This window comes from Sapajus apella, unplaced genomic scaffold (genome assembly GCF_009761245.1).
Source record: "Sapajus apella isolate SASKATOON/1434 unplaced genomic scaffold, GSC_monkey_1.0 scaffold40, whole genome shotgun sequence".
Taxonomy (NCBI): Eukaryota; Metazoa; Chordata; class Mammalia; order Primates; family Cebidae; genus Sapajus; species Sapajus apella.
This window is the reverse complement of record NW_022436980.1, coordinates 12,523,324-12,548,128: the sequence shown is the minus strand read 5'-3', so window position 1 is coordinate 12,548,128 and position 24,805 is coordinate 12,523,324. Positions and strand designations below refer to the sequence as shown.

Below are 24,805 nucleotides of genomic sequence, written 5' to 3'. Positions count from 1 at the left end.
AGCTGTGTAGACAGTAGTCAAATTGCTAAGGGCCTTGAGAGCCAGATCGAAATTTTATTGCTCTATACTGGATATAAATGGACCTGTAGGCAATGAAAGCCATAAAACATTATTGAATTCAGAATGACCTCTAATAGTCATGTTTCAGTAACTCAGACAGAGAAGTTAGGGTGAAATGGCCTTGAAAGACAGCTGAAGGGATGGATATGGGAGATGTTTCAAAGGCAGCAGCCATGGGTCTTAATGACTACCTAGATGGCCTGGGTGAAAATGAATCAGATATATATTCAAAGCACTAACACTGCCAGGGGTAAGTGGTAAGTGGTGATGAAAGGTTTGAGAGATGGATGCATTTAAAAAATAGAGTTATAGAAGACTGAAAAAATGCATATATTCTGGTACCCATTTAATATATTGAATTAGATAATAAATATCTGCTACTAGTGTTGAGGGATGGGAAATATATCCCTCTATAAACAGGTGTTTATAGAATGATAGGTCTCAAATAATATCTAAATATATATATATATTACTTTTCATCAGATCTCCCTGAGTCATTTCTGTAGGGGAGACCTTGTGTAACAGCAAATTTAATCTAGTGGGCCTTCAGTAATAATCCATGTGACAGATTACAAAAATAAAGCCATGACATCACCACGGCTTCCCAATTTACATAGAAATGCAAGCTTCTTGATAACTTATATCCTACGTAAGCTTCTTACTCAAAAATACTCTTGACAATCTAGGGACTTATTTGTACTGAGGGATTGGGGCTTTTTCTACTCTTCTATGGCACATAAGAATGTTGGGAACTAATTCCAGTTTTCAGGAAAGGTTAAAAATTTGTATAATTTTTATTATGCCAGCATAATGTCAGGGACTGTCCACAAGTTAGGTTATAATAATCTCAAAAGAAGACGGGGTAGAATTATTTGTGCCTCTTTCCCAGATAAGAAAGCAGAGTCATAGAGGTGAATTAACTTGCCATGGTCATGTGACGAGTGACATACATGAATTCATACACAGCTGCTATTTCTGCCATAGAATCTACCTTGAAGGTATGGACTCAGATCTGGACGGGACCTTGAAAAGTCCTTGCTTCCTACTTTTTGCTAGGCCCACAGTGAAACTAGTAAGAAAATAAGGATCTCATTTCAAATGTGGGTTGAAAAGCTACACTGAAGATCAAGCAAAACTCTGTCTTTTACACCCAGCAAGAAATGCCATTTGAGCCTCTGCTGAGCAGGGAGAAGCAGAGCTTTTTTCTCTAGCCCACATTTCCTATTCACCTCCAGATGTAAAACTGATGGGGGTGGTAAGGGTTAGTTACCAGAGAAATAAAAGCAGTTACTCAGTCATAATCTGTTCCATCACACTCCAACATGTGGCATTTTAATTTCTCCTGTGAAATACCAACTGTAGACTTCTCTCACAGATAGGACGCCTAACACTCAACTGTTGTAGGAAAGCAGAAGAAAAAATATTCTCCTTAAGCAAGAATCAAAAATTAATGGCAACTGATAGGGTAAGCTATACATAGAACCGTTTTTTTCTCTTATATTACTCAGAAAGGATATTTTATCTAGAAGAAAAATATAAAATATATGTAAAATGAAAATTTAAGATATTAACCAAAAAAGATCCATCTTCTTCCTCTCTTTGATTGGAATACTGCAGTCTTGCCTAGATGAAACTCTAACCTAAAACTGAAATGACATTTTTACTCTAAGCCCATATTCCTTTCAGCTTTTTCCTTTTAAGCTGAAGTATTTCATTCCTACTTGGTACAATGAATTTCTTGCTAAGTAATTAAAAACCAACTGTGTTTAAACCTTTTGAGATACTTAGTTTTACGCTGTGTAACTCAGGATTTGGTTTCCAAAACCTCAAATTTAGCATCTCGAGAAAGAATAGTATCTATGGCATGTTTGAAAAAATGTTTTGAAATGAAGTGATGGGCATTTAAAAATAGAATTCAGAGAGTGCATAGCTCCCTCTCCTCTTTTTTTCACTGGGGGAGGTGAATGACATATCTGCATTATGCTGCCAGAATGCTGTTTCCGTGATTCTGCTGAGTTTCACAATGGTGAAGGGAGACACAAAGACAACTTGTAATTACAGCATAGCCACTGTGAACACGCAAGCAGTGCCCAATTGACATATGCAAATTAGAAATAGAAATTACTAGCACACCTTGCTACCACCTCATCACCAGTCTTCCTTTCCTGCTCCCACTCCCTACAGCTCTGGAATGTTCTACTATACTCCTAACATCACAGGCCCCGCCCAACTGTCAGAACGTTAATTCCACACCAGTGCCCTTTCTCATGGCCACTCTTTAGGGTAACTTTGGCTAAATTTCAGATTTCAAGAATACTCGGCAATGAGAGGTACATACAGAATGGGGAACTCTGTGGACTAGCCTTGAAGTCTAACATCTGTTCATAATGCTTTCCTTCTCAGAAAAGCTATTTCAAAACCCAAGTAATTAAATTATAAGTGAAATTGTGGAAGATGAAGCAATGCCTCACTAATTGCAGTTGTTGGCAAAATCTTAATTGGGGTAAGGGAATTAGAGGGGAAAAAAATCACACAATAAGAATGACTTCACGTTTTTTAAACCCCAGATAAATGTCCTGAAAAGCAACTCCTTCCGAAACAAACCAATGTGATATAAGCATTCTGCATCAGTAGGAGGAATATATCTTTTTCAGTGTTCATGAACTACTGCTGTGTCATGGTCCACTTAGGCAGACATTTAAAGTTTAGTCAATGGGCAGATGGTATCTATTTACAAATTCTTCAAGTCGGCAGTTACAGGCTTCAACTATGCTGTGGTCGTTAGGAAGATGGGTTACCAGGTCCTCTTTCAAGGAAGATCTTGCTGCTGAGCTGCAGGGAATATGGCCAGCAGACAGCCTCTTGCTGTCAGCTCCCGCAGAGAGCCATCTCACCTGGGAGTATGCCCTTCCCAGGGCAACCGGCCTCCAGGGGGTGAGTTAAGCAGGCAAAACTCGGTTCTACCAGGTTGGCCAATCTTTGTCAGGCCTGTATCGCAGCATGACTTCTCCCTCTGCCCAATCCTGCTTTCTTCTCCCTTCCTTTCACACGTGTCTATTTCTAATAAACACTTTGCACTCTAAACTGTCTCAGTGTGTGCATCCAGAGAACACAAACCTGCTTATGACATGTCTTTTTCATTTGCATTCTCACTTCATGTTACTGCAAATCTCAGGAATGTGATTGTGTAGGCTCAAGTCTTGGAATTATTATGATACTTAAACAGCACACTTTTCAGGGTCTAGATCACTTTATTTAATGAAAGGAAGGAATATAGGTAGATTTCTCCCTGGACTATCCCACATGGTACATAGAAGAGGATATAATTATTGTCGGTAAATTCTTTTCTCTATGAAAATAGCCTATAAAACTATCAATACGAAAATGGCACACATTCAGTCATGTATTCATACCATATCGTTGACTATTGAGCAACTTCTATACACAAGGCACAGGTGAAAAAAACAGTGAAAAAGCTCTTACTCTAAAGGAGTTCGCATGCTAGTCGCTGCGACAGAAAAAATAAATCAGTAATTAACACAGCGTAATGCAATACCAGCGTCTGTGAGGAAAAATGAAAAGCAGGGTGAGACGACAGAGAATGACTGGAGAAACATCTTATTGTTTTAAAACCATAGACAGGGACGGACTGCTATAATCCATACACTGCTGGGCTTGCACAGTCACATATACATTTAGAAAGTCACTTTCCTTGACAGTATGTATCGTTCCAGTGAAGAATTCATCATGCTCGACTTTCCTAAAATAATATTTCCTCTGCATTGTGAAGTCCACCTGCTGCATGAGACATAAAATCTTAAATCTATGATACTAACCTATATAGCAATTTTGTCTTGGGGAAAGAGCAGCCCGAACCATCATAAGCCGTAGTCAGACACAGCTGTCTCAGGCAGATGGCTTTAGTGGGCAATATCATGAGCTTGCCAGGTTTTTTAAAATATGAAAGGGTTTTCTGCCTCATTAGTACTCCATGGTTGACCATCCACAAACACCTGGTGTTCATGCTTCTTCCTCTTGTGGAAATATAACTACACATAGTCTTAGCGCTAAAGGTTATATGTTATAGAATTTTTGTCCAACTAATCTAATACTTAGATAATTTACAAAAGCACCATTTGGAGAAAAACCCTTCCTCATGTAGTTTGAAATGAAAAATTGAAATCAGGACCAACAAGGAATTGGCACAGTGGCAGAAGCACATTAAATTACTTTGTCCAGAAGGAATCCCAGGTGGCCTTCACAGTTCTCTATTTACACCATCAATATAAGAATGAATGACACAAACAACAGTTTCTTTCCAAGAATAACTATGTGTATCTCTATTTTATTTTTCTTCTCATACTTGAGGAGTACTTTGTCATCAACATCTTCAACACACACATTACATAAACACCCACATTACAATGTACTTGCTAAAGGCAGGAATCAAAACATATCTACACCTTGTTCAACTCTTGTTATGACGTAAAGAGAAAAAGGAATAGACTTGGAGTTTGGAGAAGCAGTTTAAATTCGGGTACTTTGATTTATAAGCTTCTTAAAAGATTAAACTGTCCCAAGGTTATAAATTTCAGTGTTTATATTTGTAAAATGGAGATAACACCTACCCAAATACTTTACAAGGTCAGTAAAGAAATGTGTTTTAAAGTACTTGAAAACTACAAAATGATCTGCAAATGTACAGTATTTTTTTTTTTTTTGAGACAGAGTTTCGCTCGTGTCACCCAGGCTGGAGTGCAATGGCGCGATCTCGGCTCACCGCAACCTCCGTCTCCCGGGTTCAGGCAATTCTCCTGCCTCAGCCTCCTGAGTAGCTGGGATTACAAGCACATGCCACCATGCCCAGCTAATTTTTTGTATTTTTAGTAGAGATGGGGTTTCACCATGTTGACCAGGATGGTCTCGATCTCTTGACCTCGTGATCCACCCAACTCGGCCTCCCAAAGTGCTGGGCTTACAGGTGTGAGCCACCGCGCCCGGCCCAATGTACAGTATTGATATAACTAGAGTTAAGATTTAAATTTTAACATATTATTCTGATATAATTTTCAATTGATCAGTAAAAGATACTTTCATTCATTTAAGAGGTATTTATTCAGTACCTTCTGTGTTACACTATGGGGAATATTAAAAAAGATAGCTATGTCTGTTATCAAGGAGCTTACAAATCAGATTTCAGAGGGGGGAATATGGAAAAAAGATGTGGTTTTGGTTTTTGCCAATACTGAGTACTTTCTATGTGACAGATATCATTACAGCGCTTTACATGCAGTAACTCTTTTAATTTTCAAAAATCCTATGGCAGAGGTCATATTTTTATCTCATTTACAGTTTAAAAAGATAAGGCACGAGAAGTTTGGAAGCTTGCCCAAGTGTGGAATCCTAGTAAGTGTTAGAGTCAAGTCATAGACTCAGGCAAGTTGACCACGTTATATCTCAAGTTGGGCAGAAAACACACACACATATATGCGTCATTAATAATAACTAGTTGTCATCCATATGCCTTAGTATTATTAATCCTCATTAGCATGATAAATACAAAGATCATCCTGGGGAGTAGTCAAGAAAATCCTCATGATATGAAACTAAAACTAGATTCACACTTGTTTCGAGGATTCATACAGAAAAATTAAATAAAGGACTAAAACAGTATTATTTTCCGTATGTACTTTTTGAGGGTGCAATAGGTATACTTATTAATATATAACATATAGTATATATATTATATACATGGCAAATGTAAAAATACCATAAATATCTGAAATATCTCATTGAATATGTACTTTTAGAGACCATATTTCATAATTGAAACAGACTTAAAGCAATGTCTGATTACTTATCCATATAACTACCAGTCAATCCATTTTATTTAAAGAACTATAATTTAAATATTTTCCTATAATCAAGATCATTAAATCTTGGCCCATTAAAATGTAAAATAACTTGAAATAGAATATTTGATGTCTCTTCATAATAAAAAATGCCACCAGCCAAATTATTTTTAGTCTGCATAAGTAGCACTGTGTCAATTTTCCATGGTATAGAGAGGAGGCTGCCTCACTCTCTCCTTTGGATTTTTATATTTGCTATAGTTACAACATTTTATATATAGGAAAGCAATTTTGAGAGCTACTTTACAAACAGCATACAAAACAATGGCCAACAACGGTTTCTACTCATTTAAATTTCCAGCAGATCATGTACATTGGTTGCTTGTTGGTCCGGCATGTATCTGATGAAACTTACCAAGTGATACGTCTGGGCCTTTAAAACATTGAGATCAATGAAGTTTTCTTCATTATCTGTCTCTTCTTCCTTAGAAATAGAAACAAATTTTTAAAAAATTATTAAAAATTATAACTAAAAATATATTTCCAGTTTTCACCTACATGCTATAGTAAGCTATACTAAGCTTGATGTAAAGACTAGTGTAGAAAAGGATATTGAAAAGCCTAGTGAACATGTGCATAAAGGAGGGCACAATATTATTAACAGTTCGAGTGTTTTTTGAGGTTTTGATGGTACTACTACTTATTTAGGACCATTTTTGCAGTCATTAAAGAAAGGAAAACAACTGCGGGAAGGGAACAGAACAGAGCCACTGCTGGAGAACTACAGATAAATATAAAAACAGGGCAGCAAACAAACCCACGTGGCTGGCGTATTTGGCATAAATAGGAGTTAATGGATATTTTTGAGCAATATGACTGAAATGGACAAAGATGAGAGGTAGACAGACACAGAACATTCTCACTTACTCCAGGGACCAATCACATTGATCAATATTTTTGACATCTCAACTTTGCAATGTTCAAACTTGATAAAATCATGGTTAGCAGTACTGGTTGGCCCATGGTACTTAAATCTATTAAAAAGGATAGTTTAGGTGGATGCCAAGCTAATCCTAATCTGCAGACCAATTGGATATGGGGGGGGGTGGGTAGAAAGTGACCCTTTGAGAAGCAACTCTCTCCCCAATATGCAGTAAATATGGAGTCCGAGCAGGTTCTGTGAGCATGTAGGAGAAAACACGAGCTCCCCTTTTCTTCATAATGTCTGTGGTGACAAGTGACATAGTAACACAAATTTAACAAGGATATTTCAACCTTAAGGACATGGTAATGAAGCCAATGGAACTTGCTCCTCAAGTCATCAACTTATAAAGAAAAAAGAAAATGTCAGTTGGTGAACACTTCCATATGTAGAATTGTACAACGCTGTAGATTTCAAAGATAATCCTTATCCTCAACAATTTGAAAATATATAAGATACTGGGCTCTCCAAGTGTGGTTCTGAATGGAAATTCTAAGGCTCTATCCCATATCTCCTCAGAAACTATAGGGGTGGAACAACTAAGGTAAGGTATGAGAACTATGCTAAACCTTGGAGAACCAGAAAGATTTTAGTAAAATAGGAAACAATATAAATGTAGACTCCATACACTCAAGTGACATTTACTTTTTTTAGGGTGGGGTAGCAGGACAGAAGTGCAGACAAAAGTGATCACTTTGTAACTTAAAACTGAAGCAAAGGTATACACTTTTGACAAATGGCTTGGTCTAGTCTGTTTTTGCACTGGTAAGAGTCTACCTAATAACCAGAGTAAATGATTGAAATGCCAATGATTCAATGCTCATGGGAGAAGAGACAAGTTTGTAACGCTTTTACAATAGCTTGATCAGTGCTGTTTACATAGGCAATCAATAGATATTTGTTGAACTATACTAGACTGAACACTAATAAGTAAAAAGCTTTAATGGTAGGTACTAGAATTAATCAGCAACCACTATAGCTGCTATTTCTCCCACAGCCAGAATTTACAGGTCCAGAAATCAAGGGATGGGAATGGGAGTGTAACCACTTGCTGTTACCCCCAGAAGCCCGCTAGCAAAATTCTTGCTTCCTGTTCCTATCTTATGCTTTGCTGGCCTAGAAGTCTGAGTTCCAAAAGGAAGAATTCTTCAACCAGGAGATTCTTCAGCAATGATTTGATTGAACAGGAAGTTAAGACTACCACCTGGCCACTTTGGGCTCCTCAAACCTCTGAATCAACATAGCAAAGAAGGTAATTACTGTACTGACTGGCATGACTGATCCTATTAACAGGACATTGGACTACTCCAGAATGGAAGGAAGAGTATTCTAAATACAGGATGATCCTTTAAGGCACGGTATTACCATACCCTGTGATTAAAAGTTAACAGAAAACTACAACAACCAAATCCAGGCAGGTCTAATTAATGGCCCAGATCCTTCAGGAATAAAGGTTTGAGTCACCCCACCAGGTAAAGAGTGATAACCAGCTGAGGGAATACAGAATAGGTAGTGAAAGATGGTAGTTATAAACACTAACTACAAGCATGTGACCAGTTACAGAAATGAGCAGTGATTGTCATGAGTATTTCCTGTTATGAATATATTTGTATTTTTGTTTTCCTTACTCTCTTACTCCATTATCATGTAACCTAAGATGTACTGACTTTACATCATAGTATTTAAGTATTGTTACTTTTACATTATAATATTTAGGTGATATCAAGGAGAAGTAAACATCACTTATGAACTTTTTCTCCTTTGGGATTACAGCAATATCTGTTGTATGCAGAACAGTCACATTCCATTGGATGTAACTATGACCTTGCTATGCATGGTCCTTATTTGAAGATTAAGAAGTTGTATATGAGAGCTAAGTTGACAAAGGGTCGACTTTTGGTGGTTAATTTTGTATGTCAATTTGAGCTACGAGGTTCTTTGGTGTTGGTTAAACATTATTCAGAGTGTGTCTGTGAGGGTGTTTCTTGATGCGATAATAATGGAATCAGCAGACTGAGTAAAGCACATTGCCATCATCAATGTGGATGGGCTTTATTTAATCCACTGAAAGCCTGAACAGAACAGAAAAGCTGAGAAAGAGAATTTATTGTCTTTGCCTCATTGTTACTAAAGACATTAGCCTTCACTTGCCTTCTGACTTGGACTGAAACAAACTATCAGCTCAGCTCTCCTGGTCCTCAGGCCTTCAGACTCAAACTGAAACTACCATCACCTATACTGGGTCTCCAGCTTGCTAACTATGGATCTTGGGACTTCTCAGCCTCCATAACCATGTGAGCCAATTCCTTAGTCGTGTGTGTGTGTGTGTGTGTGTGTGTGTGTGTGTGTGTGTGTACCTCCTATTACTTCTATTCCTCTGGAGAACCCAAACTAATTCACAGAAAAAGGATTTAAGTTACTAAGTATTATTGAGAGCACTAAAGAGGAATTCAAATGTAAGCAGGATTAGAAAATTATTTTTCAAACTATTAGAATATATTAGGATTCTAATCTCAGTAATTCAAAAGGCACTCAAAAATTTCCTATTTGTCTAATAAACCCTCTTAATTCTGACTGCCAATTAGCATGGATATGATTACATACAACAGGTGGGAATGTATCGTTATGGCCAACAAATTTATAAAAATAATTATTGTGTCCTAGCTTAATATGAGCAGTCCGAAATTGAAGGTTACTAGTTTCTAGATGATTATAGCAGAGCTCTGACTGTCAGAAATCATTTTTTTTTGAGACAGAGTCTTGCTTTGTCACCCAGTGGTGCAATCTCAGCTCACTGCAACCTCTATCTCCCAGGTTCAAGCAATTCTCTTGCCTCAGCCTCCCGAGTAGCTGGGACTACAGGCACGCACCACCATACCTGGCTACTTTTTGTATTTTTGTAGAGATGGGTTTCACCATGTTGACCAGGCTAATCTCGAACTCCTGACCTCAAGTGATCTGGTTGCCTCGGCCTCCCAAAGTGCTGGAATTACAGGTGAGGGCCACTGCGCCTGGCCAACCTTTACCATCCTTGAGCAACGCCACAAACTCAGACAACAGAATCAAGTAACATCCCACCATCAATAGGCTTTTAGGTGGTGACCCAGTCCTCCTTAGAGAGAGGAGTAGAAGTAACAGAGGACCCCTTAGAATAATATGATGACAATAAAGAAGAAAAGAAATTCAAGAGACATTATGCAAGGGAATGAACAGCCACAGGGCCAACCCCTTTGAGGAAAGCCTTCAGTTTGCTCTTATGATAGTAGAAGGTCTTCACCTCATGGCTGGGAAGAAATGTGTGAGGAAGTGGCTTTCCAGTATACTTCTCTAAATTCACACTCCCAATAATGGCACCTTGAACTTTAAAGGTTTCCTAACTTTAAAATGAGCTATAGTTTCTAAATGTAACACAATGATGTGCTGACAGTTTGATTTTATGGTCAAATATTTAATGAATATATACTATGCACCAGGCCCTGCACAATAAGCGGGAGACACACAGTAAGAAAAATTAGACATGGTTTCTGCCCGCGCAGATATTTTTCTCCTGACTAGTGGGTTTGTTTTCCTTTATTCCCCAGACTAGCAGTTTTGAGCTATATGCCTTTGAAGTTAAATGTTAAAGTACTTTGCTAATGTACTAGGACCAGGTATCTGTCGATAAACTATTCATAACTATTAAATAGTTAGTAAGAAGACAAGAGGAGGGAATAAATGAGTTGAACCTGAGAAGAATAAATGAGGTGAACTGGAAATATATGAGTACTTAATTTCTGAGCTTGAATGGAAAGATCTGCTATACAAAGAATAAAGTCTAAACTAATTTTCATGCCCAAGCAATCTGAACTTGGTCTGTCTCCCCAGTTAATCTTATGTCACCCTCCCATTCACTCAGGAGCTCTGGCCACAGCAGTTTACTCTTAGATCCTTGATCATGCTAAGCTTCTTCCTGCCTTCAAAGCTTTGGCACATGCTACACAGCCAGGGCCTTGCCAATGCCTGCTTAGTAGCACGTGCTCAATACGTATATGCAGAATGAATATATATATATATATATCTGTCTTGACTTTTAAAATTGATCACATTCAAAAAATCTTTTAAATTGATAAGTTTTATGATGGTCTTTTTCCTTCTGTAACAGTCATCGTATTTTACAAATATTGTTTAAATAATGTTTGCATTGCTGTTAAAAAATACATGTTAAAAACCTTAAAAAAACCATCAATTTTTTTTACATATATTGTTTAAATAATGTTAACTGTAACAGTCATCTTTTTTCATATTATTTAAATAATGTTTACATTGCTGCTAAAAAATACACGTTAAAAACCTTAAGAATACAAAGCATAGAAAACAATCATCCCTAATTCTTCTACCTATATATAATTAATGCTAATATAATAATTTTAAACATATTTTACATAATTAATATCATAATAACATAAAATTTGGAATCCTCTCAGTTAATTTTATAGCATACAGCAGAGTATAAGTTACATTCCCATGTCAATAACATTTCTTCGTAAACTTTTTTTAATAGAGACACTCAGGCTGCAGTGCAGTGGCATGATCATGGCTTACTGCAGCTTCAAACTTCTGGGCTCAAGTGATCCTCCCACCTCACCTTCCTGAGTAGTTAGGACTATAGGTATGCACCACCACACATGGCAGTTTTTTTTGTTTTGTTTCGTTTTTTTGGCAGAGATGAGGATTCACTATTGCCCATGTTGATCTCAAACTCCTGGCCACAAGCAATCCTCCTGCCGCAGGCTCTCCCAAAGTGCTGATATTACAGGTATGGGTCAGCATGCCCACTCAACAATTTGTAATGGTATGGTTTGGAAAAATGTTCCCTTCTCTGTCTCTTGCTCCTTCTCTGGCCATGTGAGATGACTGCTCTCACTTTGTCTGACCACGATTGTAAGCTTCCTGAGGCCCTCACCAGAAGCAGATGCCATTGCTACACTTCTTGTATGGTCTGCAAAACTGTGAGCCAAAATAAACTTCTTTTCTTTATAACTTACCCAGCATCTCAAGCATTCCTTTACAGCAACACAAAATGGACTAATATAAATGGCTATATAATTTTCTATTCAGATAGCATCTAATCTATTTAATGGTTATTTTTCAGTACTTGCTATTAAAATTATGCAGTGATTAAAACCTCTATAGCATATACTAACTTAAATGCTATATTAACCTAAATGCTAAACTTCAATTACTTAATAACTTATTTTAAACTAATTTTCTATTGATTTAAAAAATCATCTAAAATTTTAATTGGTTTATGACAGCAAAATATAGTTGATCCTTGAACAACAAGGGTTTGAACTGCATGGGTCCACTAAAACACAAATTTCTTTCACTTCTGCCACCCTTGAGACAGCAAGACCAACCTAACCTCTTGCTCTTCTTCCTTAGGTGACTCAATAGGAAGACAGGCAAGATACTTTTATGATTCTCCACTTCCACTTAATAGTATATACATTTTCTCTCCCTTATGACTTACTTAGTAACATTTTCTTTTCTCTAGCTTAGTGTTAGAATACAGTATATAATACATAGAACTTTACAAAATATGTGTTTACTATTTACATTACTGGTAAGACTTCAAGTCAAGAGTAGGCTATTAGTAAAGTTTTTGGGAGTCCAAAGTTATACATGAATTTTCTTTTCTTTTTTTTTTTTTTTTTGAGACAGAATTTCACTCTTGCTGCCCACGCTGGAGTGCAATGGCATGATCTCAGCTCACTGCAACCTCTGCCTCCCAGGTTGAAGCAATTCTCCTGCCTCAGCCTCCTGAGTAGCTGTGATTACGGGCATGTGCCACCATGCCCAGCTAATTTTTTTTGTATATTTAGTAGAGATGGGGTTTCTCCATGTTGGTCAGGCTTGTCTAGAACTCCCAGCCTTAGGTGATCCACCCAACTCAGCCTCCCAAAGTGCTGGGACTGCAGGTATGAGCCATTGCACCCAGACTGTGGATTTTCAACTGTGTCGGGGCCAATGACCCCTAACCCCCACATTGTTCAAGGGTCAGCTGTATACTATAAAGTTGGTTTCTTTCCCCCACCATTTCTGCTTCAGATCACAGGTACACTTCCTAAAATACCAGGGTCAATCTAATTCTAGTTCTGAGAATTATCTTGAGAAAAAGTTCTTTTGTCTCTGTCATCTGTAGATTCACACTATGGATGATATGTGAAGCATGTAAAAAGGTCCAGATTCTGCCAAACAACTTAAATAATGTTGATTATTTAAAAGCATTTAAAAAAATTCCTACTTATCCTAATTGCAGATGAATAAAGGAATTCCTTAGAAATGAACAATATTCATATAAAGCAGAATGTAAGAATCCTCAATTATATTGTTCTGTTTAAAACTCTTTATTAGTCACAGTCTATTTAAGATCATGACTGGTTGTTAATACAGTATTTACTCATATAACCAATGGTATATATTTCCATGAACAGTTTAAGAATCTCTGCTAAAATTCAGACCTCAATCATTAGAGAATACAAACATTAACTTAACTAAAGGTCTAAATGACAATACTTAGTACTGTATTTAAAAGCTTTTCATTTTTAGAAACAATGACATAAAATACATTCCTGATAATGGAAGTCTGGGGGAAATTAAGAGAATGGAAAGGGGCCTAAAGGTGAAAATGAACAGAAAGTTCAGCTACACACATACCACAAATTCTTCATCCACTTTATTTAATGTTAATTCTGCATCATCTTCTGCAACACTTTCTTCTTCTAATTCTTCTACTGGGTATACTGGCCTAAAATAATAAGGTTAAACATGAGATGAGAATTTTAATATTTAGTAAGACAAAAAAGCATAATGCAAATATCTCCTCTGTGTGCCAGGTTTTGTCCTTTTTCACTCCTTTTCCATAATCACTGTTGAATATTTCATGCATTTTCCCTAAAACTTTCTATGTAAAAAGGAAAAGTATTTATCTCCAAATTTACAAAAAAATGAGTTGATACTATGCATGGTGTTAGCCCACGTAATGCTTCTCACCAATACACCATATTTAAATACGTATGTATTTCTCATTTTTTACATGCTTACACTGTATTTCATTGAACAATCAGTACCATAATTAATGTAATTGGCAGCCTATGACTAAACATGGAGGTTTCTAGGTATTTTGCTAGACAATGTTGCAAAGATCATTTTTGTACATTTATCATTATATATACCATTTAGAATAAATTTGTTCATGTGAACTGGCTGGGTAAACAACTTTCTACATATTATTGTTTTGCTATATACTGCCAAAATTGGCTTTCAAAATGTTACCCTAATTTAGACTGCCAACAACAGTGAAGGAGAGTGACTCCATTTCCATATATTCACCATATATATCATTATATGATGTATAACACAAATTTTAATCTTAGCTAATCAACTAAATAAAATCTCACTCTTGTTTTAACTGCATTTCTTTGGCATGAAAGTGATTAAACATCTTTTCATATTTTAATTGGTTATTTTCACATCTTTTTTGGTGAAGTGTCTATTAATACCCGTTACTTTTTGGCTTTTTGTATATTAAGAAAATTAATGTTTTGCCTAGCCTCTCAAAAATAGTTACCCTAGAGTATTACTTATAACCTTGGCTATTGAAGATTGTTATAGTTCTTATTAGATGAACTTGGTAAACTTTTCTTGCACAGACCCTAGCTTTAACATCATATATTTGAGGCTTTCTGTCATACCACAACCCCTGTACTCCTCTAGTCTTTTAATACTTCTACAGTTTTACTTTTCATATTTATATCTCTGATCAATCTGAAGTTTATTTTAACATAGGTAATAAGAAGGTTTCCAGCTTTCTTCTTATTTCCAAAATCTAATTAGTGGTCCTAACATTGAGCATTGAAAAATCATTTCTTCATCAAGATTAATGACACATTTTCTATAATAAAAGTATTCAAATGTATTTGGGCTTATTTGTGAAAACTTATTTTATTTTTTCCTTTTTTCTCCAGTAACAAAGCTAGAGAGAGAGCTTATATTAACTACTAGTACCTGGCTGGGTGTGATGGCTCACGCCTGTAATCACAACACTTTAGGAGGCCGAGGTAGGCGGATTGCCTGAGATCAGGAGTTTGAGACCAGCCTGGTCAACATGGCAAAACCCCATCTTGACAAAAAAATGAAGAATTAGTTGGGAGTGGTGGTACGCACCTGGAGTCCCAGCTATGTGGGAGGCTGCAGTGGGAGGATGGCTTGAGCTCGGCAGGCAGAGATTACAGTGAGCCATGATCATACCACTGCACTCCTGCCTGGGCAACAGAGTAAGACCCTGTCTTAAAATCAAAAATCCGTGCCTCAATCATGATAACAAAATACAAAAATCCACATTTACTATTATGCAAAGTATTGTAAACCAAATCAATCATCTTAAATAATAAATTTCCTAATTTTTCATTTATTAGAATTAGAAAATATCTCAAAAGCAATATTCTTCTAGAATTCATTTTGACATATTTAGATATATGAAAAATTCAGCTATATGTCACGTCTCTCATTTACACGTTATATAGCTGATATATTCTCTAATGTTGATTACTTTTCAGCTCCCTTCTTTTAGTCCTCATTTATACACAATCCTCATGAGTTATCTAAATCATAGACTCTTCAAAAAATGGTGCTAAAAAACAAAAAAAGAAAAAGAAATGGTGCTGGGAAAACTGGATATTCACATGCAAAAGAATGAAACTAGACCCCTACCTCTAACCACTTACAAAAACCAACTCAAAAGGGATTAAAGACTTAAATACACAATCTGAAACTGAAAATGCTAGAGGAAATGTGGGGAAAAACACTTCATGACCTTGTCTGGATAAGAATTTGCTGGGTAAGACCTCAAAAGCACAGGCAACATAAGCAAAAATAGACAAACACGATTACATCAAACTTAAGGAAACAATCAAGAGTGAAGAGACAACCCACAGAATGGGGAAAAATATCTGCAAACCACCCATCTGATAAGTTAACACCCAGTATGTATAATTAACTCAAGCAACTCAGCAGCAAAACAACAACAAAAAACTAACTACTCCAATTTTTTAAATGGGCACAAAATCTTAATAGACATTTCTCAAAACTTGCATAAAAATAGCCAACAGATATATGCAAAAATGCCCAACATCATCAGGGAAATGCAAATCAAAACCACAATGAGATACCATCTCACCCCAGTTAGAATGGCTATTACTCAACCCCTCGCCCCCACAAATAAGAAAAGCTGGTGAGGATATGGAGAAACGGGAACCCTTGTACACTATTGGTGGGTATGTATATTATTAGTACAGCCACTATGGAGAACACTGTGGAGGTTCCTCAAAACACTAAAAATAGAACTACTCTATGATCCAGCAATCCTAGTACTGATTATATATCCAAAAAAAAAAAAAAAAAAGAAATCAGTATGTTAGAGATGTCTGCACTCCCATGTTTACTGCAGCACTATTCACAATACTCAAGATATGGAATCCAACCTAAGTGTCCATCAAAGGTTGAATGGAGAAAGAAAATGTGGTATATTTACATAGTGGAATACTATTCATAAAGGAGAATGAAATTCTATCATTTGTAGCGACCCGCATAAGCCTGGAGGACATTAGGTCAAATGAAATAAGCCAGGCACAGAAATACAAATATCACAGAAGTGGAGAGTATAATAGTGGTTATCATAAGCTGGGAAGGGTAGGGGAAAGGAGAATGGGGAGCAGTGGTCAAAGTGGGTGAGTACAAAGTTACAGTTAGGAGGAATAAGTTCTAGTGTTCAATGCACAGCAGGGTGACTACAGTTAACAATATTATATATTAGTTAACAATAATATATTATATATTTGAAAATAGCTCAAAGAGATTTGGAATGGTCTCACCACAAACAAATGATAAACGTTTGACATGATGGACATGTTAATTTCACTAACTTGATCATTGTATATTGTATACATGTATTGAAACATCACACTGTACCCCAAAATTTGCAGTTATTATGTGTCAAAAACAAAACTAAAAAATAAATTATCCAAATTACAATACATAAGCCAGGAATAAGATGTGTCAAGAAACAAAGGAAGTGCAAAGTAGACTAGTGGTTGAGATATCATACAATAGCTTCCGGCGAACTTAGAATATATTGGGATATGGATTTAGTAATTTTTGAAAATAGTAAATACAGCAGCACATCTCATAACCTATCTTCTCTTGAATGTTTGGATTGAAGCATATGAAATTGCCATGTTTTAATTTAAAAATAGATGAATATGAGTAATTTCATATGGCTCATCCCAATAACCTAATTCAAGGAAGTTATTAAAGAAACTTAATAGGGAGATTGTATCTAAAAGAATATAACTGAATATACATTAAAATGTTAACAGAAAATAATATATATATATCTTTCTACAGAAGTTAGTTCTGATTAAAAAAACACTGCTTACTCACATTTTACCTGAATAGCGCCTTCTACATTCTAACCTATTAATAATCCCAAACTGCAGAGCATAAAATTTATATTTTCTAATTATAATCTCTTTAAATTGAGTTTTCAAATGTTCTGTTTCATCTATGTGCTCAGTATCTATTAAACATCTAAGATACACCACACATTATGCTAACTTCCAGAGTACTTGCAAAGATTTCATAATTTCTAGCAAGAATGTCAGAACAGTAAAGAAATAACAATTTTAATACCATAGGATAAATGCAATATAATAAGAGAAATAAAGCACTGTCAAGTTGGACACAAAAGCAATGAACAATGTCTAGGAGAGGGTCAGGTAGTTTCTTCATTATTCCTGCCCAGTAACTGTAAGGAGAAAATCCCACTTAAAGTACTATATTAATTTCCATTTTTCCTTAAATCTGTAGCTATCAGCTCCCTCCGTGTATATACTGTGTTTATGTATATAAATATATGTACAAGAGACTTTTAAAAATAACAGAATTTACAAAGATATATAGTCACAGTTAAACCTTCAATAATTACATATTTGAATAGGGAAGAGGCAAAATAATATGTAACGCCTTACTTCAGAATTAATTTGCGAGACATCAGACATTCTAATTTTGTCTATACTGGCTTTTCTTAATTATCTGTGGCATTTTCAATTTAGAATAGTCAAAAAGAAATAATTATTTTATGTTTAATTGAACAGCTCTGCACCCTCAGAGGAAAATTCTATGCACATAAAATTACTATTATCAGGTTGGGTTATTTTTACCTTTTCCAGGTGAAACCAATATATTTCAATGCTTCTTCAGCTAAGCAGTCAAGAACATAGCATACATGTTCCCCACAACCTGTCTTTAATTTTGAAGGAGGAAAATCTGCAGTTCTTCCCTGAAAAACAAAAGATAAAACAGGGTGTTATTTGTTAGTTATACTCCAAATATCAAAATATTTTAAGCAAAGAACTGCTGAACAGATGCATCACTTTTCTTTCAAAGATTTACAATAACTGTAATTACATTGTTTCTTAGAAATCCATTTTAAGTCTTTGTAATCCATTGATACATAAAAGTACTGGAAATACTTTTATTGTTAAAGGTATGAAATTAAAAGGTAATAACATCATAGCATCATAGCACATTGATGTGGGTGAGTACAAAGTTACAGTTAGGAGGAATAAGTTCTAGTGTTTTCTAGTCTAATTATTGATCTTATTAGAGGGAAAATGAAACCAGTAAAACCATTTAAACAACTATGTTTAAGGACAGAATGATTCGCTTGTCAAAAATTAGTAAGATTTGTGCCAAAAATATCTTACTGCCTACCCAGGAAAAGTCAGAAATGAAAAAGTACTGCTATCACGGTGTTAAGTCCAAGTTCCCTTTCAGAATAGAAAGTGTTTTGACTTTATAGGGTTTAATTATCATTTTTTAGATCAAGAATTAACCACCCAAAAGTCTACCTCTCAGACACATCAAGATTTTTTTTAAAAAATACTACTTTGGGCTAATAAAGAGTATACACTGAACGTTTTCAGAAGTGACATTAATGTTATAACATCAACTATTTTGAGGCTTTACCTCAAAATGAACTCATACATAATTATATTTACAGAGAAGTCATCAAATGGCTAGCATTTTTTATTAAATTACCAATATTAAAATTCATAACTTGAGAATATGGAGAAAGAATGGTCGTTTACACTTACAAATGACCGAAGCTCGGAAAGTATGTTAGATATTGTTGCATTAGGGTCATCATATTCTTGAGGCTGTTCAAAGGGATGTCCTGCTTTATTAATCAGCCAGGCAGCAAGAGTACAAAACATGTAGAACTGTTCGCCAGGGTTGGTAGGGAGTGCAAAATAGTGTCTGCTTCAAAACAAGGAGGAATGGGAGTGGATGTGAAATAATGCAAATAAATCTCTAAATAATGCAAATAAATCTATAATAACTAACAGGGCCAAATTCACAATTGCCCAACAACCTTTCTTTCCCCAACATGGCTGTCAAATCAAAAGACCTTGAGAATTCACCCTTTGAAGTTTCCAGTAATCCACAGCACTCACATTAAAGTTGTTAAATCAGCAGGATTAGGGCCATTACTACTGTATCCAAAATATTAGATCAAAGACCTTACACCCAGGACATGTAGTGCATGTTAGAACACAGAGTACGTAGAATTTTTGCCAAAAAGATTTAAGTGTTAGGAATAATATGTGAGTACCTTATGAATGAAAATGGTAACTTAGAAGAATCTCAGTTTGAAAAAGATCTCAAAGATTACTTATTATGCATGTTTACCATTTCCAACCTATTACCATGGTATTCATTTGTTTTTATCTTGGCTGCATATTCAATCACCTGAGGAGCTCATAAAAATACTGGTACTTGGCCATACATTGCTCCTTCCCTCATGAATGAATTAAATCAGAACATCTGTGAATGTAGACCCAGTATGAGGTATATTTCAGGTATATTTCAAAAGCTTCCTACATGTTCATAAGGTGTAGTCAGGATTAAGAACCTGTGAATGTCACATCACCAGTGTAACAAACATCTGTAGGCTCCTGCTTAATCCCCTGGTTTACTAAACACAGTTCTATGAGAATCAGTATGATTTATACCAAAACATTATAGGAATAAGACTCACTAGCAACAACATTTAAGTCAGTTTAATCAAAGATCTTATTCTTCTTGTTCATGTGCAGCTACCATTATTATGTTTACAGTGTATTTACAACTATTATAACCATTGTCATAAGAAAGTTATGTACTCCTTCATGTTTCCCAAACTTTTTCCTGCAGTATAAATATTCTGGAAGATAAAAGAATGCTGGAAAGGAAAAAGGCCATGAAGTCCTTCCAGGTATATGCTCACTACCCTTTCAAAGCACCCATCCATCAAAAAGTCATCTTTTCCTTACCGGCAGATAACTCCCCTAGGACAGAGGAAGGAACACCAATAGATACTGTAAGCCTAGGACAGTGGTTCTCAAACATTAGTATCCATCAGAATCATCTGGAAGGCTTACTGAAACAGACTGCTAGCCCCCCACTCCTATAATTACTGAAAAGGTAGACCTGGGAGAAAAGAAGAATTTCATTTCTACTAAGTTCCCAGGTGATGCTGATGCTGATGCTGTTGGTTTGATGATCACACTTCGAGAACTAATGGACTAGGATGTCTCCACACAAATCCTTGATTCAAAGTATCCAGCTGAACCCCTGGGGACACAGTGCAAGAGATGACATCAACAGAACCTGAAGGCCATTTTCTTTTCATTTGAAAAATATACTTGGAAAAAAATGCCTTTTTATTAACATAGGAAATGTTGGTTGTCTATATTATCCTGATCAGTTCACTTTCAGTAATAATCCCAAGACTACCTTTTTCTAACATGGGTCAAGCAACGCTACTTTTTCCTCTATCTTTTCTCCTACCATGGACTAATTTAATATGAAAAGTTTACATAAAGCCTACATATCTTTCAATTCAAGTTATTGTAAGAGAGTAGTGGAATGAAACTAAAACTGTCAAGGGAAATTATTTGAGCCTGGCTGTAGACATTAAGTGCTATAGATTCTTAATATTGATTGCCTTTTATGGAATAAACAAATGTAAGTAATAAGTGAAGAAAAGGCTATAAAGCTGATTTATCTGACTATTGCTAAGCTACAGTGATTTGAGGAGAAGGTCCTAGCTGACCACTACCCTCAGCAAGTAATGGCATCGCTTTCAGGATATGTTGGACTTTGCCCCGGCCGGAACAAGGGTAGAACTTTAGTTTCTATGATACGGGACAATTCATTAGTTGTCATTTGTCTTTTCCACTTTTCAGTTTCTGAGAGTATGGTTATTGCAAAGGCAGAAGTCTTCTAAACCATAGCAAGTAGTCAACAAGTTTACTAACCGCATTTAAAGTGCTCCTTAACAGGGTCCTAAGTACCCACGGTCCGCAGTTGTAGGAAAAGGGTCTTAAACAACAATAACAACAAACCCAAACTAGAATAAAAGCCTTAAATGATAATGGCATTCCTCTCTGGAGACGAGATCTTGGGCGGTTTTATAATTTTTCTACACATTTTCTTGTGTTTTTCTGAGTTTTCTACAATGAGTATTTGCATTACCTTTATAATCAGAAAATACAGTTTGTGTTTTGTGGTAATGCGTGTGTGTTTAAAAAACAGGTAAGCTGTCTTCCAATCCTTTCTGCCGTTCCCAAACTTATTTATTTTCTCTATAAAAAATACCAAGTCAGGGCTGCGTGAGCTCCACGACCCTCCCCGGAGTTTGCGGTGAAGTACCCTCCCCCGGCTAGGAAGACTGAGGCACGGAATTGCTAACCCGCGCTCACGGAATTGGCTCCCAGCAGGAGGCACTCAGGCGATCGCGAACGCGGGTACCCACCTGGATGGGGCCTTCAGGTTGCTCTTCCGGAGGAACTCCTCCTCGAAGCGGAGCAGCTTCAGTTTCTCCACCAAGTCCTCCATCACCACGAACATGTGGTAGGCCGCGCCGGGCCCCCGCTCCACGACCACTTCCCCGGCCCCTTCGCCACGCGACCTAGGCACCCCATCTTCCAAACCCGATGTCGTGACGACGGCCAGGGCAGCAGTCATCGCAGGACGGAGAGTCCAGCGCGGGATCGGGCCCCAGACCTCTGGACTACGCCAGCGCCCTGCTGCCACCAGTACAGCCAAGACGGGTTACCAGGCGACCACCGGACAACCCGTCACCAGGGAAACTGGACTCCGCCTCCTTCCCTCCAATCAGGGTGGCTTTCCGGAATGACGTCACCTGTGACCCGCTTCTTGCCCCTCCTCTGCGGGAGGAAAGGTGGCTGGGAAGCAGCCCCGCCCCTCGTGGAGGCGGGGCGTTTGCGCCACACTCCCAGCTGCATCTCCTCCCTCGGCCTTTGGAAGACAGAGGGTGGAAGACAGAGGAGGGGCTGTTTTCCTTTCTGCTCTGCTTGCCTGGTTACCGCACTGGCGTGAGGTGTGTTGGACCTGGTGGTTGCTAAAGGCAGCTAAGCGGGCATCTAGGTCAACTGGTAGCTGTTAAAACGATTAAAGGGAGAAGAAGGCGGGCAGTTTAGAAGGCTGGACTGGCCCACTGATACCTTTATTTTCTCAGAATTGAAAAGTTTTTCATAGTTGTAAAGACAGCCGATACCACAGGGTTGACTTTCACTGCAGGAACTTTCCAGCAAGAGGTTTCTCTCGTTCTTTATTTTTTTAACTTTTTTTCTCACTAGGCAGTGCTGTGCCTAACAGTGTATTATAAAGCTTGAAGTACTGTATGACATTGCCTGGCTATTATGTTACTCCAGCGCTATGAAAGTGCTTGGAAGGACGAGGAAAAAGACAACGAACAAAGGAGCGGTTTGGAAGGATTTGTTTTACTTCAAAAACAAGAACACTAAGCTTCCATCCTTCTGCTTAATCTGCTTCAAACCCATTAATGTAGTATAAAGTTTTGGGGTACCTCGCTAAATCCAACAGAATAGAGATGGTCTTAAAAGGAATTTCCCTGCCCTAAAGCTCTAAATTTCCGTGCCCTGAAGTGTGGCTGAAGACAGGGTGTTACTACTGTGTTCTACAGTTACTGACCTAGAAAATTCAAGAAAGGGGACATAACTGACCACAGAAAGGGCCCCGCTTTGCAGTTTTCAAAAGGTTTGTGTATCAGGCAATTTTCTATTTTTTTTTTTTTTTTTTTTTTTTGAGATTTTGGGTTGAGACTATTTGATTTTCTTTTTTTTTTTCCCATTTATTTATTTTATTGCATTTTAGGTTTTGGGGTACATGTGAAGAACATGCAAAATTGTTGCATAGGAACACACGTGGCAGTGTGATTCGCTGCCTTCCTCCCCATCACCTACATCTGGCATCTCTCCCCTTGCTATCTCTCCCCAGCTTCCCACCCCCCACCGTCCCTCCCCTATTTCCCCCCAACTGACCCCAGTGTGTAGTGCTCCCCTCCCTGTGTCCATGTGTTCTCATTGTTCAACACCCGCCTATGAGTGAGAACATGCGGTGTTTGATCTTCTGGTCTTCTGTCAGTTTGCTGAGAATGATGGTTTCCAGGTTCATCCATGTCCCTACAAAGGACCCAAACTCATCGTTTTTGATGGCTGCATAATATTCCATGGTGTATATGTGCCACATTTTCCCTATCCAGTCTATCGTCGATGGGCATTTGGGTTGGTTCCAGGTCTTTGCTATTGTAAACAGTGCTGCAATGAACATTCGTGTACACGTGTCCTTATAGTAGAACGATTTGTAATCCTTTGGATATATACCCAGTAATGGGATTGCTGGGTCAAATGGAATTTCTATTTCTAGGTCCTTGAGGAATCGCCACACTGTCTTCCACAATGGTTGAACTAATTTACACTCCCACCAACAGTGCAAAAGTGTTCCTATTTCTCCACATCCTCTCCAGCATCTGTTGTCTCCAGATTTTTTAATGATCGCCATTCTAACCGGCGTGAGATGGTATCTCAGTGTAGTTTTGATTTGCATTTCTCTGATGACCAGTGATGATGAGCATTTTTTCATATGTTTGTTGGCCTCACGTATGTCTTCTTTTGAGAAGTGTCTGTTCATATCCTTTGCCCACTTTTGAATGGGTTTGTTAGTTTTTTTCTTGTAAATCTGCTTTAGTTCTTTGTAAATTTTGGATATCAGCCCTTTGTCAGATGGGTAAACTGCAAAAATTTTTTCCCAATCTGTTGGTTGCCGATTCACTCTAATGATTGTTTCTTTTGCTGTGCAGAAGCTGTGGAGTTTGATTAGGTCCCATTTGTCTATTTTGGCTTTTGTTGTCAATGCTTTTGGCGTTTTGGTCATGAAGTCCTTGATCAGGCAATTTTCTTAACAGTTGCAAAAAGTGACGTAAGTGGTAGATGCCTGGTAGTTTTTTGGAAAAAAATACAAGAGGTTGAACATGTGTTCATGTTTACAACGTGACTTTTAAGGACTCTCTGATCTCTTGTATCTGCCACTACAAATTATAGAAGGGCCACATGTTTGGATAACTGAAAATTGAGATGTTATCTACAATATCCTGTTTTTGTTAGAAAAATGAGAACACACTTTTCGTTTTAATCAGTCTACAGCTAACTTGTTTCTGACACTACTAAGGTTATCAAGGTGAAAAGTCAGAAAGGCAAATACCGTTTCTATTCATTAAAGGAAGTACATAAAATTACTGACTTATCTAGAGAATAACCTGAACAGGAAGCCCACTGAAAATTGCTTTTTAAATAAATAACATTGTTTGCCTAACACAGGTCACGAGCCAGCTGCTTTTAATAAAGCTGAGTGAGAAAATTGGGTTTCATGTTACTACACTACCAAATTGATCTTTCCTGGGTTTTTTGCCTTTTTGGAACAGTGATTCTCCCTGATATGTCCATAC

At 37.2% G+C, this 24,805-nt stretch overlaps 1 protein-coding gene across 1 annotated transcript in view; it reads right to left on the bottom strand.

Moving 5' to 3' along the window:
- IFT57 (intraflagellar transport 57) overlaps nucleotides 1–22,240 on the bottom strand; it is a 59,977-nt gene extending 37,737 nt beyond the window's left edge. Inside the window, exons 1-5 of the mRNA XM_032299176.1 lie at nucleotides 21,791–22,240; nucleotides 19,089–19,251; nucleotides 18,153–18,271; nucleotides 13,591–13,681; nucleotides 6,328–6,396 (exon numbers count right to left, since the gene is read on the bottom strand). Coding sequence (XP_032155067.1) covers nucleotides 6,328–6,396; nucleotides 13,591–13,681; nucleotides 18,153–18,271; nucleotides 19,089–19,251; nucleotides 21,791–22,002 — 654 coding nt within the window. The 5' untranslated portion in view covers nucleotides 22,003–22,240. The remainder of the gene's footprint in view (nucleotides 1–6,327; nucleotides 6,397–13,590; nucleotides 13,682–18,152; nucleotides 18,272–19,088; nucleotides 19,252–21,790) is intronic.
- Nucleotides 22,241–24,805: the final 2,565 nt, after the last annotated feature.